General features: G+C 44.4%; 1 protein-coding gene across 2 annotated transcripts in view; it reads right to left on the bottom strand.

The window, feature by feature from the left end:
• ETNK1 (ethanolamine kinase 1) overlaps positions 1-20,093 on the bottom strand; it is a 45,075-nt gene that overhangs the window by 8,033 nt on the left and 16,949 nt on the right. For both annotated transcript variants that reach the window (XM_055117997.1, XM_055117996.1), the window contains exons 3-6: positions 18,572-18,712; positions 16,335-16,477; positions 7,731-7,814; positions 5,520-5,680 (exon numbers count right to left, since the gene is read on the bottom strand). In XM_055117997.1, coding sequence (XP_054973972.1) covers positions 5,520-5,680; positions 7,731-7,814; positions 16,335-16,477; positions 18,572-18,712 — 529 coding nt within the window. The remainder of the gene's footprint in view (positions 1-5,519; positions 5,681-7,730; positions 7,815-16,334; positions 16,478-18,571; positions 18,713-20,093) is intronic.

The following is a 20,093-nucleotide window of genomic DNA, read 5'->3' as shown; positions in this document are numbered from 1 at the left end:
GCCACCCGGGAACTGCCCAAAGGATGCGACCCCCAGTAAGAGACGGTTCCTGGGTCCCGGAACTCAGCCAGCACAGGGCAAAGGGAGTAAGCTCTGTCACAGGACTTGGCCCCGAGACGCGTCCTGCAGCAGGCCCAGAGTCAGGCAAGGGAGGGGCGCGTCTCCGGGGACCCAGGACAGCCCCTCCCAGGGCCCCGGGGAAGTGACTGGGGGCCGGCGAGCAGGGGTGCGACCCTCGCAGCCCCCACTGGCCAGCTCCGCAAGACGGGGTTCATCTCCCGGCAGGAAGAGCCGGGGACACTCAGACTCGTGCAGGTCAGGGAGGACCCCGGGGACACGGGCTCAAGGCCCCCAGCCCTGGGCTGCTTCTGGGCCGCGGATCCTGTTCTCCAAAATAAACCGGGAGGAGGCGGGCCGGGCGCCTCGGGGTCAGTCAGTGACCGCTGCAGGGGACAGTCCAGGTGCTGCGGGTTGGCCGGGGGGTGGGGGTGGAAAAGAGCTAACGGGACCTGTGCTCGGTGTCTGTCTCAGAACCCATGACACGCTGCTACTGTCTGAACTCGGAACCCAGGGACTGCCGGGCCACCTCAAAGCAAAGGACAGCGACGGAAGGAATGCAGACAAAGAAAGGGGGTCCAGGGGTTGGAGCAAGAATAGAGCGAGGGGACGTTGGCCTTTCACAGGCCTGACCCGGGTTCGATTCCTGGCATCCCATGTGGTCCCCAAGCACCACCAAGAGTGATTCCTGAGCACAGAGCCAGGAGCAACCCTGAGCATTGCTGGGTGTGACCCAAAAAGCCAAAAGGGGAAAATAATAATAATAATAATAACAATCCCCTGTAAACCAGACTTGAGTGATTTACAGGAGTCTAAAGCAAAGCCTTTCTTTCCGCCAGTGTTTTATATGAATGTTCCAATGGCATCTGTGACATGCTTACTATTTTAGATATTAAGCCATTTAAACCATGAATTACTTTGAATCTGCCTTTGAGGACAGATTAATTCCCAGTGTGGCGAATAGTATAGCTGACCTCCGTGAACAGAAACTCGTGGAGGTTTTCCAGAAACCCCTTTTCTCAGGAGCCAGACGCCGCAGCTCAGGGGCGGAATGCTGGGCACGTCTGAGCTCCGGGTGGACCCTCAGAACTTGACCCCCCACACACCAAAATATCTTTTAGGCTGGGGGGGTGGGGGAGAAGAGCCATAAAAACTAAACGCTGAAGAACCCCTGACATAATTTAAGTTTTAAACAAAAATTCCCTGTGACGAAGGAAAAGACAGCTCTGGAATGACTCATTCACGGGTGGTATGTATCAATACACGGCAGAAGGATGCCCACGGCCAGGGAGAGCAGGGGCCAGGACTGGTCCGTGTGCGGGGGGCTGCGGGTGGGTGAGCTGGAGACCGTATGGCAGCAGTGGCTGGGAATGATCCCTCTGGACGAGACCTGAGGGTTCAAGGTAGGTGAGGGACATTGTGGGTAACCTTTCAGGTCAATACTGCAAACCACAGGGCCCAAAAGCAGAGGGAGAAGAAAAGCTCCTGCCAGAGGGAGGCAGGGGCGGGGGGTGAGGGGGAGGGAAGCTGGGGACACGGGTGCTGGGAAATGTACACTGGTGGACGGATGGTGCTGGGACACTGTCTGACAGAAATCCAATCATGAACAGCTTTGTAAAGGGAAATCTAAAATTTTTTTTAATTAAAAAAAAAATTCCCTGGGGGCTGAAGTGACAGCACAGCGGGGAGGGCGTTTGCCTTGCATGTGGCCGACCCGGGTTCGATTCCCAGCATCCCATAGGGTCCCCTGAGCACCGCCAGGAGTAATTCCTGAGTGCAGAGCCAGGAGTAACCCCTGGGCATCACCAGGTGTGACCCAAAAAGCAAAAAAAAAAAAAAATTTTCTGAAGAGGCCAGAGCAGAGCGTGAGGCTGCGGGCCAGGCTGGCGCCCAGTACCACTGAGTCACAGGCTGCGCCCAGGGCGGCCCAGCGCCTCACGCCTGAGGACTCCCACTCTTACTAAGTGGCTCGACAGTAGAAGGTGCATTCATAAAAATGTCGCAGAAATCTCATTTTGCTGGGCAACACCTTTGTATCGCAGCACCGTAGCACTGTCGTCCCACTGTCCATCGATTTGCTCGAGCGGGCACCAGTAATGTCTCCATTGTGAGACTTGTGACTGTTTCGGTGAAAATGAAAAACTGTATATAATGCTAGACTCTTGAGCGGATTAAACGAAGTGCAGCAAATGGCCCATTTATCTTCTGACATTACTGCAAAGAGGGTACAGAAGTCTATATAAAATAGTATTCCATGGTTCTCCCATGGCCTGTATATGATACTGCCGTGATGTGGATGAGACTATTCAAAGGGCATTTTTAATTTCCAGGCTAACCAACCCTGGTGCAAAGAAAAACCCAAAGCTTTATTGATGAACAAATAACGAAAATAAACCCTCAAACTATTGTCTGGTAATTCCGCATGAAATTCGAATATTTCGCCCTAAGAGAATCCAAAGGGATACCGAGGAACCCTGGTACCAGGGTCCCGAGGTGCGGGAGGGCAGCCCTGACGAAGGAGCAGCAGTGAGGACATCATTTCCCAGCAGTCCCCACAGCTGGAGAAAGCGTGACCCCGGTCCAGGAGGCTCAAAGGGCGCCAGCTAACAGAAATCCAAGTAATATACCCCAAGGCGCATCCTGACCAGAGTGACGAGAGCCAGAGAGAAGGATGCTGAGGGCGGCCAAATCAAAGAAGGATCAAACAGACAAAGGAGCGTCGTGAGACCGCTGCAGACGTCTCAGACGAAGCCCTCCGGCCCAAAGACAAAGGTGGGGTACGATGAAAACACTGAATGACGTGAAGATCTCACCAAGAATCCTTCACCCAGCCAGACTCATCCAGAGTGAAAGGAACAACATGCAGCTTCACGGAGAAAACACCAGCAACTTCAGCCTCAAAACTATCTTTACAAGAATTAAAGGGGATATTCTAAGACAAGAATATGTCCCACAAACACGCCAAATTCCTGCAGAAAGTTGGCACAAAACTCCATGACAATAATCTTGTTGATGTCACTAGGCCGTAGCACTGCACTGTAGCACTGTCGTCCCGCTGTTCACTGATTTGCTCGAGCGAGCACCAGTAACGTCTCCATTGTGAGACTTGTTGTTATTGTTTTTGGCATATCAAATACGCCACAGGTAGCTTGCCAGGCTCTGCCATGCGGGCGGGATACTCTGGGTAGCTTGCCGGGCTCTCCGAGAGGGACGGAGGAATGGAACCCAGGTCGGATGCGTGTAAGGCAAACACCCCTCCCACTGTGCCATCGCTCCAGTCCATCCTAGCCTGAGTGCACCAATTAACACACAGAACTGCAGAGTGGATTAGAAAACTGAACCCAACGTTGTACTGCCTGCAAGAAACACATCGGAATAGTCAGAGCAAACACAGACCCAAACTCAGAGGTTGGAAGACTGTACTCCAAGCAAACAAACCCCTTAAAAAGGCAGAGGCAGGGGCTGGAGCGATAGCACAGCGGGGAGGGCACTTGCCTTGCACGAGGCCAACCCAGGTTCGATTCCCAGCATCCTATATGGTCCCCCGAGCACCGCCAGGAGTAATTCCTGAGTGCATGAGCCAGTAGTAGCCCCTGTGCATCGCCAGGTGTGACACCTCCCCCCCCAAAAAAGCAGGGGCAGCCATACTAGTTTCTGGTGACATAGATTTCAGCTGAAAAAGGTTAGGAGACAGCGAAGGTTATTTCTTAATGACTGAGGGGCATGTACACCAGGAAGAACTGTCCTAAACGGACAGGCACCTAATGAGGGACCAGCAAATTACTTAGAACAACTAACAGACCTGAAGGAAAACTGACAGCAACACAACAGTTGCTAGAGACTTCAACACCACTCTCGCTTCTTGACAGATCAACCAGACTAAAGCTCAGTAGGGAAATACTTGCTTTGAAGGAAGAAATGGAAGAGCGGTTTAGTAGATATACAAAGCTAGGCTTTTCATCCTCAAAAAGCTAAGTACACATCCTTCTCCAATCAGAATGTTACATGAGACATTCTCCAAGATTCTACATGCTGGGACACAAAACATACCTCCAAAGTCCACACACAGAAATCCTACCAGCTCCCATCTCAGACCATGATGCAGTGAAACTAGAGGAAAATCACAAGCAGAAATGCACAAACAACTCACACACCTGGAAATTAAGTAATTCATTACTGAATAACCAGCAGATCAGAGAGGAATCGAAGAGGATATTAAAAGGCAAATGAGAATGAGGACACCATGTACCAGAACGCGTGAGAAACAGCAGAGGTGGGATTAAGAGGCAAGTTCACAGCTCTGCAAGCACCCAACAGGGAGAAAGGGCCACGCAAGGAACTTGACCGTACAACCTAAGAAACTGAAAAATGGTCCACAAAAGGAGCCCAGGGGAGGCAGCACAGAAACTGATTAACTGATATTGTCTTTAAAAATAAAAAATATCAATAAAACAAAGAGCTGGTTCTCTGAGAAAATAAATCAGATCAATAAACCACTAGCAAGACTCACAAAGAAACAGAGAGAACCCTAATAAACTGAATCCGAAATGAAAGGGGGGACATCACAACAGACACCCAGGAACTCAAAGGACTATCAGACATGAAGAATCTTTATGCTACAAAACAAGAGAACCTAGAAGAAACGGATAAATTCCCAGAATCCTATAACCTCCCAGGGCTGAACTAAGGTAATTCAGAATACCTGCACAGATAATCACTGCAGAGGAAATGGAAGTGGAAATCAAACATCTTCCCAAAACAAAGGATAGCACAGCAGGTAAGGGCGTTGACCAGGGTTCGATTCCTCCGCTCCTTTCAGAGAGCCCAGCAAGCTACTAAGAGTATCTCGCCCGCACAGCAGAGCCTGGCAAGCTATCTGTGGCATATTCAATATGCCAAAAACAGTAACAAGTCTCACAATGGAGACATTACTGGTGCCCGCTCGAGCAAATTGATGAGTAACAGGATGACAGTGATACAGTGGTTTTTTTTTTCTTTTTGGGTCACACCCGGCAATGCACAGGGGTTACTCCTGGCTCTGCACTCAGGAATTACTCCTAGCGGTGCTCGGGGGACCATATGGGATGCCGGGAATCAAACCCGGATCGGCTGTGTGCAAGGCAAACACCTTATCCGCTCCAGCCCCCGATACAGTGATTTTTTTTAAAAAAAAAAAAGAAAAAGAAAACAGTTTCACACCTTCATTCCAAGTAGAATCCCTTCCTTAAACCAGGAATCCCTAAACCCCTCCCATGCGGTAGCCACAGCTAGTTATTCTAGTTGGGGGATACGGCAGCAAATGAAATAAAAAGCTTTGCCTGCCTCAGCATTCCGCTGGGAAAACCGCATAAAATGACACTGACCATTGTTTTGAACTATATTTCACGAAACTCAATACGAGAGGCTACTTCATAGAGTAGTGAGAATTCCCCAAGCCCTGAAGCACCTGACAGCCAGCTTACCAAAGCGAACCGGTTGACGTGGATGAAGAGCACTTCCACCTCCTTGTCGGTGACCTCGGGCCCGTAGCCCTTGTAGTGGTTGTAGGCCTCAAGGTAGGCGCGCAGCCACTGCAGCTGGAGCTCGCGGCCCGGGTAGAGGCGGTAATCCACCTCACTCACACCTGCAGCGGGAGGACACTGGGTTAGAGACTCGCTTCCTCTGAACACCCCATCAGCCCCGTCAAACTCCTTTCCTGAGGAACAGGTCCCCATCTCTGCCTGGGATGCAACGTGTTACACAGTGGTATGTGTTGGAACAAACTGTACCTTGCAGACTTTCCGAATTATAATTCAAAGCACTGTGATAACCACGATCAATCAATTCTCACTGCCTCAAATTTTTCCTCAAAGTGAAGTCTGAACTGTCTGCATCGAAAGCCTCAACTCGGGGCTGGAGCGATAGCACAGAGGGTAGGGCGTGTGTCTTGCACACAGCCGATCCGAGTTCGATCCCCAGCATCCCGTATGGTCCCCCAAGCACTGCCAAGAGTAATTCTGAATGCAGAGCCAGGAGTAACCCCTGTGCATCGCCGGGTGTGACCCAAAAAAAAAAAATGGAAAAAGAAAAAAGTCCCAAATCCTCAGACGTTCTTACACAAATCAACATTAAAAAAAAAAACCTTTTTTGGCTTTTTGGGTCCCACCCAGTGATGCTCAGGGGTTACTCCTAGCAGTGCTCAGAGGGCCATATGGGGTGCCAGAGACTGAACCCGGGTCTGTTGCATGCCAAGCAAATAGCTCTACCCACCGTACTAGTGCTCCAGCCCCCAGGACACTTCTTAAGATGTGGCTGACCACTGGGGCTGGAGCAATAGTCCAGGGAGGAGGGCGACTGCCTTGCACGTGTGCGACCCGCTCCCCCGAGCACCACCAGGAGTAATTCCTGAGTGCAGAGCCAGGAGCAGCCCGAGCACTCCGGTATGACCCAAAAAAGAAAAAAAAAAAAAAAAAGAAGACTTGGCTGTACTGCTCAGCTGATGAAAATATATTCCGTGCTGAAACTCTACGCATCCCACCTGATACTGTTTCGTAACGTTTTCCCAAGCCACACTTCCAACACAGCTATTTTCTTTTTCATTCACTGCTTTGAAATAATTACCCTATGAATTTGATTTAGTGATGCAGTTCGAGCAATACAAAGAAGATAAGGCTCATGTTATTTTGCCGAGTACCCAAGGGCCTCCCAAAGGTGCCCACACCCACTGTACTGTCTGGCAACCCCCTAGTCTCATACATAGATTTTGTATCCTGCAAACCTGGTATATCCGCCTTGAAACTGTCATTCCCCTGGCCCAATTAAAGTATATTAAGTCACATGAATGTAAGAATGTATATAAATTAAATATAAAATTTCAATTTGGTATAAACCATTCAAGGAATTTCCTAACCTTCTGTTTTAAGGTATTTCATGTTGCTAAACAGTCATAAAAGCATTTCAAGTTAAATTCTTACATTAAAAAAAAAAAAGTAAAATACAGGCACTCGCCTGGCATGCAGCGAGGCGGGGTCCGCCCTGGCACTGCACGGGGTCCCCGCCTCGAGCAGGCTCACTCCTGAGCACAGGGCCAGGACCCTCCCCGAGTATCGCTCGGTGTGACCGAAAAATCAAAACCGAAAACCAAGCAAACCTTTATACTTAACAAATGAAACAAAACAAGACTCATGTTCAGGAGCAGCGGGGGCCACGTTTTCACTTCCTCCAGAGTCGGGGAGGAAGGAGATTCTCAAGTTAAATCCAACATTAACCCATAAGCAAAATGTTCCATGGAAATGAGGAAAGACTTTTATGATTTTTTTAAAATACAGCTTTGTTTGCAACGCCAGCTTTCGAATCCAGGGCCCCGTGTACCCTCCCACCAAGCCCTCAAATTAGCTTCAGGTCTCAGTTCTGAACTTTCCTCCAACTTGGGGTGCTCCCGCCCCCCTCTGGAGAGCGGGTGAGGATGGCTGCAGGGCCAAACACGCTGATGAAGCAGCCGGGAGCTCCACCAGGTCCTAAAACCAAAGCCACTGTTCTTCTTCGAGAAGGAAAAAGATCGTGCCCAAGGATTACAAAACCACAGAAGCATTACTCTTGCTCCCATAAAATCTGGAAAGGAAGATCTCTTAAAAAACTCTACTAGAATCTCAGCATTCTATATGCTACTCAAGTGGTTAACTCTGTACTTTTACCTGCAAATTCATTGAAATGATTTCCAATATCGTATGCCAGGTAGTTGTATCCAGAATACTCATAATCAATAAACTGTACATCACCTGTGTGAGACACAAAAACAAATACATAAGTAATCATACATAAGATCAGAAAATCCCTATGCTATCTGTAATTAAAGAGCTTCCAATATTTTGTCTCATTGTACGTGCTTGGTTACATGCACTTCTGAGACAATACAGGGTAAGGCTGTGAATTTTATGGCAATGAGCTTTACAAAATTCAAATTACAAGGTCAACAGCTATTTGGTGAACACGTATGTCCACTATAGTAAAGAGAAGGCAAATGAACAGTCAAAAAGAAAAGCAAAATATATCTTTCACCACACGGGGGCATCAGCTACTTAAAAATTCAAGTCTAATTAGAAAGGAAAACAATCTTTGGAAATTGTTAGTAATCAATCTGTAATACTGCAACAGTAAACTGACAAGCTACTGTACAGATGAGAATCAAGTATGAATGTTGAATGCATACTTTAATACTAGCTGAAGAGTCTATCTCCCGAATTCAGGAGCTTAGTTGTCAACCAAACTTTCGTATTTCCCAAGAAGGTTGCATCACTGAATTTTCCAATACTATACTTGAGCAGCAGTAGGTGAATGTTGTTTTAAAAAGAACAACAAGCAAAAGGGAACAAAAGTATGGATGCTTTAAGCATTTTTTAATTTGAATTTTTTTTTCTATCAGCTAGATTCTTAAAGTTAATGTCAAATACATATGTATATTTCATTTTAATTCTCCAAAGATTTTCTGTCCAAAAGACATACTCCTGCTCAGCAACCTGTCTTTCTGGGTACTGAATGTTAGAGGAGCAGTTTTCAACTACCAGTCTGTGAACTGGCGTCAGTTCCTAGTATTTAAAAGTTGAAAACCGTTAGTAGAGAGAATCTAGCTTACCAAAAATACTGGGCCTCTTATTTCAAAAGAGAGAAAACAGACAACGTAGACAGAGACAGAGACAGACAGACAGGAGTTCAAAAATTATATATCTCTATGAAAGTGGGTCACTGTCTACACCGGCAATAACAGACTATGACCGGAAGGCTGACAGGGGCAAGGAGCTTCAACAGACACAGGGACCGAGATGGCTAAAGGACCTACTGAGCAGATGCAGAGCGTGGGGCTAGTCCACCGTCTCGTGAACAAGCTGACGTGGAAGGGAAACCCAATCTACTCCCACTGGCATGTCCCCAGTGACAGAACCTTTGAGTTATGATGCCTTGATATACATTAGTATGTTTAATTTGGTGCTATAGTTGACCATATTCAAAATCACACCAAAAAGGGAAAAAAGTAAAAGCTCACGGCATGTATATTTTACATAGAAGCAAAAAAAAAAAAAAGACAGCTACATTCAATATATAATTCTAAAATTATGTAAACAGTCTAGAATACAATGAGAAAGGAGCAAACCCAGTTATCAATATATGCATATTGACAAAATAAAGGGTTTTTTTAAAAAAAAATGTTGACTGCAATGAAACCATAATACTATATCCCTGAAGTCACAAAAACCATCCATAGAAAATCTAAAGTTAGCCAAATCACTTGACTAAAATGCAGAACAGGGAAACAGAGTCTGTTTTATCCAAATCAGCATTACGGGAAAACAGACATCCAAAACGTGTTCCTATTTTTCTTGGAAAAGAAACCACAAAGACCAACTAGAATGGCCAATTTGCAGTCATAAAAAAAAAAAAAAAATCCCTTTTTCTCAAAAACTATTTAACAAACAGAGGAATTACCGATGCTCTGTAACAAAGGCTGATCAGAATTAAAATACTGGGGGGGAGGGACATACAGTGCACCGGAGCTGGGGGCGGGATGGAAATAAAATCTAAACAAAATGCTTGAAGTGATTTCATTACAAACAGGTGATAGACAAGTGACCTTTTTCGCTTATGTTGCTATCTTTTAAAATTCTTTACTATAAGTATTACTTTTAGGAGAGAAAAAAAAAAAAACGAGAGTGGAAGAAGATGAGGAGTCTCTGAACAAACGCCAGGAGGTGAGAGGCTGAACACAGCGGCCAGCAGACGAGCCGCTGCTCGGAACCAGGACCCAACGTGCACTCAGAAGCTGTGCAGCGGAGCCCGCCACACCATGGCCCGGCACGACTTTTTACATTGTAGCTGTTGATTGCTAGAGCGCTTTAAACACAAATCCTTGTAGAGCTCATGACTGTTAACATGCCAATAAAAATACACAGCCCAGTCCTGAAGCTTAACTTTTTGGCATATTAAAAAAGAAAAGAAAAAAAAAAAGCTGCCATTTTCAATTTTCAAAATTATCTTTAGAATTTGGCAACTACAGTTAACATGGCAGGTGAAAGATGCCTGCTTGTACAGTAAATACGATTTAAATAAAGCATAAATCAATTCTAACGAAAGTTAAAATCTGTCTCAGTACGGAAATCTTAGCAACGACTTTTCTGTAGTAGCATTAATTCATTAAAGCTAGGCTTTATCTTTAAATGCTAGGTTGCTTACAAACAATGCAATTTAAGAATAAGGAAACGAAGCTAACAAGATACAGATGAGGCTGTTACCAGGCTCCGTGCAAGTGAACAAGTGTTGGAGAAAGCTCCCGCCAGGGCGTTTAAGAGGCACGGTGCGCCGCCCAGGCGGCTACAATGGCATACCTAATCTGTGGCAGACGAAGAGAATTGGGCAAACTCACATTTTACAAGACACAAAGAAGCTTAAAAGGAAAAAAAAAAATTTAAGTCTGCATTAACTTGCTTTTTTTCAAACTACGCAAACCAAGTGGAACTCAACCTTAGATTTAATCTTCTGCAATCAGGTGAAATCAGAGAGGCCTTCAGTCAACTTGACCTCGGGGGCCAGAAAAATCAAATTACTCGACGTGCTTTCTAGCGACAGAAGGTACACTGCACATATTTTTTTTCTTTTACAAATTTAACTTCTGATTTCTAACATGTCCAATTGCTTGGAAGAAAAACCACATACTATTCACACGCGATTGATTTCTATGGCGTTAACTATCATATTTCGAATTTATATGGCATAATCATTTAAGACATGAGTTTCTAGTTAGAACTTGAGAGGTACAGAGAAAAGACTGACCTCGTAACATTTTGCAGAGAAATGTGTGTGTGTGTGCGCTGTCTAGGGAGGCTTCTCACTGTCCAGACTCTCACTGGGTGCTTGGCTTCTGAAAGGCAGAGTGCCTCCCACACTGAGAACCTGGGAAGCGAACTTGGGACTTTCTCTATACTAACACACTGACTAGCTCAGAACGAGTAAAGCATGTGATCGGTAAAACTATGTCTTTCAAAAGCTGATTTTCTTTTCTTATATATCTTTACAGTGACAAAATTCATATACTAACTTAAGTAGTCCGCTGAAATCCCAGAACAGCTAAAAACAGTCTATCAAATGGTGAAGTTTTAAAACAAAAAAGTTAACTAAGTCTTTATAATCTGCCTGATCCTTTTGTTCAAATTTCTGTTTTGTGATAAAAGGGGTAAAAATATAAAGCAAAAAGAGTAGTGTAAGGAGTGTGTATGTACGTCTACTTGCTCTGTGGCTCTAGGTCACTACGGCAGGAAAACAAGGGCAAAAGCAAGCATAATGCTCTCCAGAGTAGACGGGCAAAGTGGGGGTTCTCGTCTGGGAGATGCCCCGGGGCCCGCACTCGTGAGCTTCGCCTGAGACGTAGCGTAAAGGGCTCCTCCCCTGCGGGGCCTTGGCCCCCCGGGGCCGGGGGTCCCTCTATCTGCACGGGGCATCCACACAGTGCAACTGTGGCCGAGCCATCCCCACGCCCTCCTAGGAGAGGTAAGTGGCTCTGCGGAGACCAAACCTCGAGGATGACCCTCGGGATGACGTTTACGTGTGGAAGGGGGTGGGAGGAAAGACTACGAGGGCTCGCGCTTCTGGCATTCCTACGCGGGGCCACAGAACAGAAGTGGCTCTCGCTGTATGAATAAAGGAAAAATAACACCAAAATAGTAACTAGCACAGATCAACCCATTTAACAGTTCAGGACTTTATGGTGCATTTATGTGCTCGGCTGACTTAGGGATTGTTTCTTTTACGGTAACGAGTAATCCACAGCACAAATTAAAATCAGGATCAAGTGATCCTTGTAAAAGCCCCATCCGGGAAAACACAACATCAGTTTATAGTTACTTCAGAAATTTTTTCAAAAGTCAAGAAAATTCTTAAGTCATTAAAATATTGTTAACCACCACAAAAATGCCTTTTCATGAATAATAATCGAATGCATGTGTCTCGGAGACAGTCAAGTGGCTGAGGACAGTGGCCGGCCCCTTTTCATTTATATTATGTGAAAGAAAAGCAAGTGCATTCTCTACAATTCCCAGAAAAGGCGTTTTTTTTTTCTCTTCCATTCATTTATATTCTTTAATAGCTGCAAATCAACATCTGACCATTTGCTGACAGAGAAATAATGATTGTCATTTTTCCAATGTAATGCTGTATACCAGAGCTTTAAGAGGTTTTATGAATAGAGAAGAGAAACAGCCACTAATAAACCTGACAGCATCAACATGAGACAATACACAAAAAGCTCTAGTAATTACCAGGCATGTCACAGTTAATGGACTAGTGGAGATTAAAATGAGATCTGAAATCAGCCAATAAGTGGTATCACAATTTGTTCTACGTGATACAATCTTAAAAATAATTATTAATAAGCTTAAAAGATGACTGATAAGTCTTCTCTAACAGCTCTGGAACAAAACCACTGCTCTGGTTTCCTTACATGACAGTTTATCATCGTATCATTAAGCATTCTTTTCTTACCTGTGGAGAAGTCATTTCACTGAAGGCAAGGAATGGCCGCTGTTTACCAACCACCTAATTCCTGGCACTGACTAACTGTTCAAAACTCTTGACAGCTACATCAACTGCAGAAAGGAAGCTCACTCTTCTCCCACATTCCTGAGTCCTGTCAACTGACATGGTGAGAACAGGTAGAGGCCGTGTTCTTCCTGTGATGCCTACCAGTTCCTGAAACATTGGCAGGTGAAAATGCCAGAACCGTAGGGTGCTCAGAGCCCTCGTGAGCATGTACATAATGAGCACACATGCACACATGCACACGCACACACACACACACACACACACACACACACACACACATTTTGACTACATTTCACCCAAGTTAGAGTTAAGACAATATGAATGAGGCACTTGAAAACAAACTCGATTGTCCCATCACACCTCTGAGCCATAACTAGCTATAGGACGTGGTTCATCTGTCTCAGAGCAAGCATTTTTAACATTTTTCAGGTCAGTACAGTTTGTAAAATGCCACTGAGAAACGTAACACGGGCTTTGGCAAACTATGTAAGCTCAGGTCAAATTCTTTTTATTTACAAAACTACAGCCCAATTTTGTAAATACAGTTTTACTGGAACAGAGCCACACATCTTTCTATGTGCATGGCTATGTTCGTCAGAGGTGAATATTGCAACAAAGACAACAAAGTGAAAGCCTAAAAAAATGACTGTCCATCCCCTTCTAGAAAAATCAGCCAACTCCTTTCCTGGTAAGGAGTGTACTGTAAGTTGCTAAATTCCTAGCCCAGTATACTTGGTAAGTGTCATCCAATTCTTACTAAGAATCATCTGCGCAGAGGACAGTAACTCTACGTTATAAATAAAGCAAACGAAAGCTCTAGTCCATCAAAGAACAACACTGGTATCAGGAACTCTGGGAAGAGAGCAGATCCCGGAGCATCTACAGTAATTCTTACATAGCTGCTCTTCGACGTTTATCTGGGCCAAGAAAACTTCATTTTTCCAAAGTGGTTCTGGTGCAGATAATCACGAATCAAATATTAAGACTTAATAGAGATACATGCCTTATCTAACACCACTTACTTCCACATGATTAAGCAGGAATTTAATCCAGAATCTGTCCTTTCTGACTTCTCCTGGGTGTAACTAGGCTTTAACACACATGCTCTAATTAGTTACTTAGATAGTTTTAATCTAGTCAAAATATACAAAATCTACGTTTCTATGGTTAAGGATTTTATGCAGAGACATCAAAATGATTCAAAATCATTCAGCCAAGTTCACAAAATGTAAATGAACTTTGTGCTCTGAGAAATGAAGGTCTGGGAGACATACCACAGAGAGAGTGAGTTGGCATCAAGACCAATCCCTCGGTTTCCATCTTATTACGTATGTACACACATGGATACATATATATTATTTACATCTCACACATGTATGGGATCAAATCCTAAGACTGACCTAAAGAGTCAAACCAAACATCTTTATAAATATTTTATTCAGCTTAATCATTTATTCTATGCATAAATTATTTTAACTTCAAGACTCAATTTGGCTGTTACTTGTTTTAACAGGACAACCACTTAAGAACTTTGCAGCCCGTCATTTCTGATTTTAATGCTATTTCTTGAAATTGCTGCCATAAGTAAAATGCTAATGTTATTCTATTTCTCAAATGCATTGAGTTCCAAAATATCAGTCTCATGCATTAAAGTTGATTTAAATATAACCTTAAAATTTAAGAGTTAAGGTATCTTCTCCTTATGGCTAAAGACAGACATATTTTCATAAATAATAGTTTAGTCACTTTAAAACAAAGTTTCCTGTAACACGTTCACCAATTTCAGATGAAACCTGAATAGCATTCAAACCCATTTCTTGGTGCTCACGTATCAACCAACCACATAAGCGTCTCGGGGCTGGGCGGGTGCGGCTCAGTGGCAAGCCCTTGGCGTCACTGTGTGAGGGTCTAGGTTTGATCCCTGGCACCAGAAAAAGATTTTTGTTTTTTCAAAGATGGCCACAGGGTCCAAAACTAGTCACCCTAAAGAACACTATAAAACAATAGAAATATGATTTAGCTAACTTAAAAATAAACATCATGGCAATCTTGAATTCCTAAAGTCAAAGAAAACAAAATCTTTATTTACGAATATGAGAAATTTTTGTATTACTGAGTTTAGATATGCAATTGATTAAATGAAAAAATAAAAATGTATTTCAACTTAAGACAAAGTAATCTGATTTTTTTGGTCCCTTGTCTTTTAGTTTTATAAACAAGTTTGCACCATGAAATGAATATGCAAAATAAACTTATAAAATAAATGTATGAAAAGTTAAAATATATTTCAAAGGAAATAAACGACTTTCTGATTAACTTGCAGTTAAAAATAAAGCTGAGTATCCACTTCCAAGGCAAGATGAGTCCCCTCCCTTGAAATCCCACCATTTTAAACCGTGTTAATGATCTTGAACTGAACTTAGAAACTACTAACATCGCTCTGATGGATAACTAGAACTGTTTCAGAAATGGCATTGAGATTTGGTTACCAGCGCTGTAATAAAGAACATACACATTGTGACAATCACATATGATAAGCAGTCATAAACTAAAGGACATTATCAAGTAGATCACTCCACCCAAAGTGTTAGCTCAGTGTATTTTTTGAAGTCTACTGAACATTAAAGTATGAAATGTCAAAATCACTTAAACATATTTTTGAAAATCTGTGATTCATTCTTTACTATCCTTGACAGTGTTCTCTGGTTGGCTTTTTCCAAGTTACAGCCAGTTACAAACATTAACCTTAGCATCTGAGAGGTCTTGACTTAGGAAGAAGGTCATAAACAGAGACTTATGATAACTATGACCATTTAACCAAAATTTTAGGAAACTAAAAGCATGTTCAAAACAGTAATGATATTCTGACTAGAATCACTCTTCAAAACTGGTTTCCTGTAAAACACAATATCTTCCATTTTGAATCCATTTTTTGGACTAGTACTAATCCTTCAACCAAAATTTTACTTTTAAACATCAATTCAGCATTGAAGGACATCTATCACTAGCAACCAAACCTCAAACCACTTTATTTCAGTAATACAAACAAGTGTTTCTTAAACGTGAACACAGCAAGATATACTCGCAAAAAAATTTCAAGAAAATATATCGCTGTCTACCTCAAGTGTTAAAAACAGCATTTCCCACAGCTCCCTCCTTGCTGCTCTGGCAGGGATCAGTTTCGGAACACAAGGACATTTCTCCAGCAAGACTCTCTCCTGACCATCCAAGTGCCTAGCAACTCGGCGGAACAGTCAGGAAACAGGAGACTGGAGGCAAGCTTACCCTAAGGCGGTTACGCTTCCCACTACAGAGGAAAGAGCTTCACTTAGGAAGCAGCGAAATGCCAGTTGGTTTCTCAGTAACCTTACTAAGCAGATACATTTTCAAACCATGAATTACCAAATACACTTCAGAGTTAAATTCACTGTCAAAATATCCTTTTTACTATTTTTTAATGTCTTATCAAGACCCAAAAAATTGTCTTAAATGTAACAAACCGATTTTAAGAAATGCATCTTCTACAAAGATAAAGACATGTGTATTCAAAGTTCAGCACAGTTACCAAAGCTTCATAACCCAAAAGATCCTTACAGATTTGGTACGAGTTTTTATTCCATGCATTTCAATTATTTTCACTGATGCAAAGATCAAAGGACCACTAAAAACATAACAGGAATCCACTTAGTCCATTAATAAGGTCAAACACCTACCTTGTTTCCCATTGTAGATTATATTCTTACACAACAGATCATTATGGCAAAGTACAACAGGTGAGCCCAGTTTGGAAAGATACTCTATCATCCAAGTCATCTCCTCCTGAAGAATCTGAGAGCTTGGTATGTCACTTAGGAACCTTTCAGTTGTAAAAAAAAGTTACAGCTTATTAGTGACACTTTTTCAAGTCTGATTAAAGAATAAAATCCATTTTTTAAACGTAGGAGCACTATTTATTCAGCCATTAAGCTGTAAAATTGACTTTTATAGTATGTTACCTCATCATATTGCACACTCAGCAGATCACTTATTTAAAAATTGGAATAAGAATCTTTACAACAGAAAATGAATGAAAGGAAAATGAACAGTTAAATGAAGCTGTACTGTAGCCTATAAAGCTGGAAGGGACGGCGACATTGCTAACGCTCACACTAGGAAGCGCTACGCTGATTTCTTAATAATCTCGTGTTACAGACGGGGAAACCAAGACATAAAGGACATGATAAAAAGAAGAACATGATAAAATAGGGCAGGTGATTCATAGTTAAACAAAGACAATCCATTTAAAGAATTAATCTATTTTAAGCCTATACGAGGTAAAAGTAGTCTAAGTGAGCTACATTCACGTTTCAAAGTCAATAGATACTGCCCACTGATCACTTAGCCCTCGCTATGTGTCCCCATAAACACGTGCTAAGAAAATGTGGCGTAAGACGCTACCTTCTCCATCCTTAGCCGGCCTCCAGGAGGCGAGGCTGGGGGCGGGGCAGGGGGCGTGGCTCCAACGCGCCTGCATCCCAGCCTGCATCCCAGCCGGCAGCGCTGTCTCCTGTGCCCTCTTTGTACTAAGCCGATTCCACAAGGCCCGGGGTCCTCTGCGGGCTAAGCTGGGCTGAGCAGCCCAGGAGGGTTGGGCGGGGCCTCTCTGGGACGCTGCCCCCCTGCACTCCCCAAGCGAGCTGCTGGACGTGTGTGGGACAGCGGCAGATGCGCCCCAGGTTCTAGGTTCCAGGCTAAAGCCACTGAGGACGGCTCCAGAGGCTGCGTGTGGAGACAGAGGCGGTCCTGGGGTCCTGGGGCCCTGGGGGGCCGTGGTCCCCGCCTCGCGTAAGCAAGGTGCAGGAAGGGCCCGGCAGGAAACCCGGTCCACAGAGCTGCCACGGCCAGGCTCTGCACGCAGGGGCGCCGCACCCCAGCGCCCAGCCTCGGGAACCAGCCCCGCCGCCCTCCGCCCTGCCCCAGGGGTCTCCCAGACCCTGCCTCAGGCCGCCAGGAGACGCACTTTGCCGCCTGGTTTGCTGGCACCTCGCAATGGCACTCCCCTTCTCCCGTCTCCCCAGATCACTACTTAGCGGAATAAACATTTTTAAAGTCTAGTAAGAAATTATTATTCCTTACTAAATTATATAAAATAAAATAAAATAAATCATGATAGAAAAAGGCGGCTAGGAACAGATGGAGCAGTGCCAGGCTCACACACTGCTGTCTGCTCTCTCGTCTTCCCGCGACGCTCGAGCTGTGTTTGTATTCTTGCTCTCAATCTTCCAAGTCACCCCTCACTTCTGCGTTTGCAATGTTCTCGGTTACTAAACTTCAACGATCCACAGACTCAGGTGTTACTTTCTTTACAGACAGCACGTGACAAGCAATCCTTTAAGCTCTGTTCCAAATGGTGCGACTACTCAAGAAACCACCCTAAGAGCACATTGCGAGGGAGGCAGGGAAGTGTTGCCAGTGGAAGATGCATGAGGTACTGAGTTCGTGATTATACACACACACACACACACACACACGTTGAGCAGAATTCACAGGATTCAAAAAAGGGATTATATGATTATGACAATCATAATAAAGGACAGAATATATAAAAATACTTTTAATAATTTTTGCGTGTGTTCTGTGGGGGGATCTGTATATATTTTGGGTTGGATATTGGAACTGGTATTTTTGCCGTTTTTTGGTTATTTTCTTTGCTTGGTTTTTTGTTATTCACGTTGCATCTCCACTTTTCCACAGCATCACTCTCCTCCAGGGTTCCAGTTCCTCCCTGGAAGAGAGCTCCAAGGGTTGGCCACATGTCCCACAGTGAGCGGCACTGCCAGGAGCCACCCCCAGCAAACACGCTTCCCCAGCTACGCCAGGAGTGAGCCCCACATTCACAGAGCCAGGATAAGCCCTCAGAACAGCGAGCTGTGGCCCCAAAACAGTCACAAAACAAAGAAAGCAATCCTACCTTTTATTAATGGCTTCATCTGTAAATCCTGTGGGAATGAGAGAGAAATATTTTCTCATTTTCAGCCACAGATTAGATTTGGGAATCCAGCCATTGTGTGCGTGGATAGCGTGGATTTTAGCAAGCTGACGTGCTATTAGCCTGTTGGAAAACGAAACAGCATAAAAGGCATCACATATACACGTAAGTAAAACTAAATGACCTGTTATGCGTTTAATAACACAATTTCATTTTGACCCGAGAGAAGACTCAGAACAATCTGGCAAGTCAACTCTCACCAGGAAAGCAACCGTCCTGGAAGCCTGGGTTTCAGCCGAGAGGCGCTCACCACACACACGGTCTGGGAGCAGCAGTCCGATGCGCGCTTCCGGCCTCAAGACCTGACACTGGGCCTCCAAGGACAGCGCAACTGCACTTTTTCTTTTTTCTCTTTTTGGGTCACACCCGGTGATGCACAGGGGTTACTCCTGGCTCTGCACTCAGAAATGACTCCTGGCGGTGCTCAGGGGACCATATGGGATGCTGGGAATCGAACCTGGGTCGGCTGTGTGCAAGGCAAACACCCTACCCGCTGTGCTATTGCTCCAGCCCCTGCACTGTCTTTTTCACCCCGAGCCGCCGATCAAAGGACAAAAAGCTGCAAGGCTTGAAAGGTAACTGAGAGGAGAAAAAGTTTCTGAGCTCATTTCTGTAAGTGTGTTAGAAACGGGTTCTCCCAATATTAGCATTTTCTGACTTTCAGTATTACTGCAACAACAGAACCAACTTTCAGAGTCGCGTACACTCGCGCCTGTGCTATTTTTATCTGTAATTATGCAAAACCCAGCCCAGCAAATGCTAAGGAAAGAGCTAGGCAGAAATATCACTTAATAAAGACTAAAGAGTAACTGACAACCTATAAAGCTTCTAACTGGTGCCTCTCCGAGCGCTACCAACCTAACCTATGTTCTCCAAAGAATAGTTTCAGGGCCTCTGACAGACAGCACCTTTGCCACATAATCATCGCACCATTGTCTTTAATCCGAAAACTGCCTTTCGTCACAGTACCATAGTTTGGCAATAAACTCTACATACAACTGGAACAATTTTTTAAGTTTCATATCATGGTTGTACCCATGTGTTTTGCAAAAACCACTGCCATGGAATCTGCAACAGCTGAACAGGGAAGTATGGTGAGGGTGTCCTCCCCGGGACCACATATTCATGTCTACAGAAATAGAAAAAAGTATTTCTTGGTCTTGGTTTTGGTTTCCAGCGGGGGCTGAGCCCAGCTGTGCGCACGCCTTCCTCGCCTCCCTCCTGATGGTGCTCCTGGGACCCCTGAGGCACAGGGACGGAGCGGGGGCTGGTCTGAGGTGAGCGCCCTGTCCGCGGAACTCTAGCCCCGAGAAGTCTATTTTTATGCCAATCTTTTAAATATGTATACAGCCCCGGTGAACATAAGGTACTGGCGCTGTAAACACCAGGAAACTTCATGAAAAAGAATCAGGTGTCGCAAAAGCGTAAGAAACTCCTTTCTTAT

The sequence above is a fragment of the Sorex araneus genome, chromosome 10 (assembly GCF_027595985.1).
Source record: "Sorex araneus isolate mSorAra2 chromosome 10, mSorAra2.pri, whole genome shotgun sequence".
Taxonomy (NCBI): domain Eukaryota; kingdom Metazoa; phylum Chordata; class Mammalia; order Eulipotyphla; family Soricidae; genus Sorex; species Sorex araneus.
The sequence above is the reverse complement of the archived record's forward strand: the minus strand, read 5'-3'. Positions and strand labels throughout refer to the sequence as shown.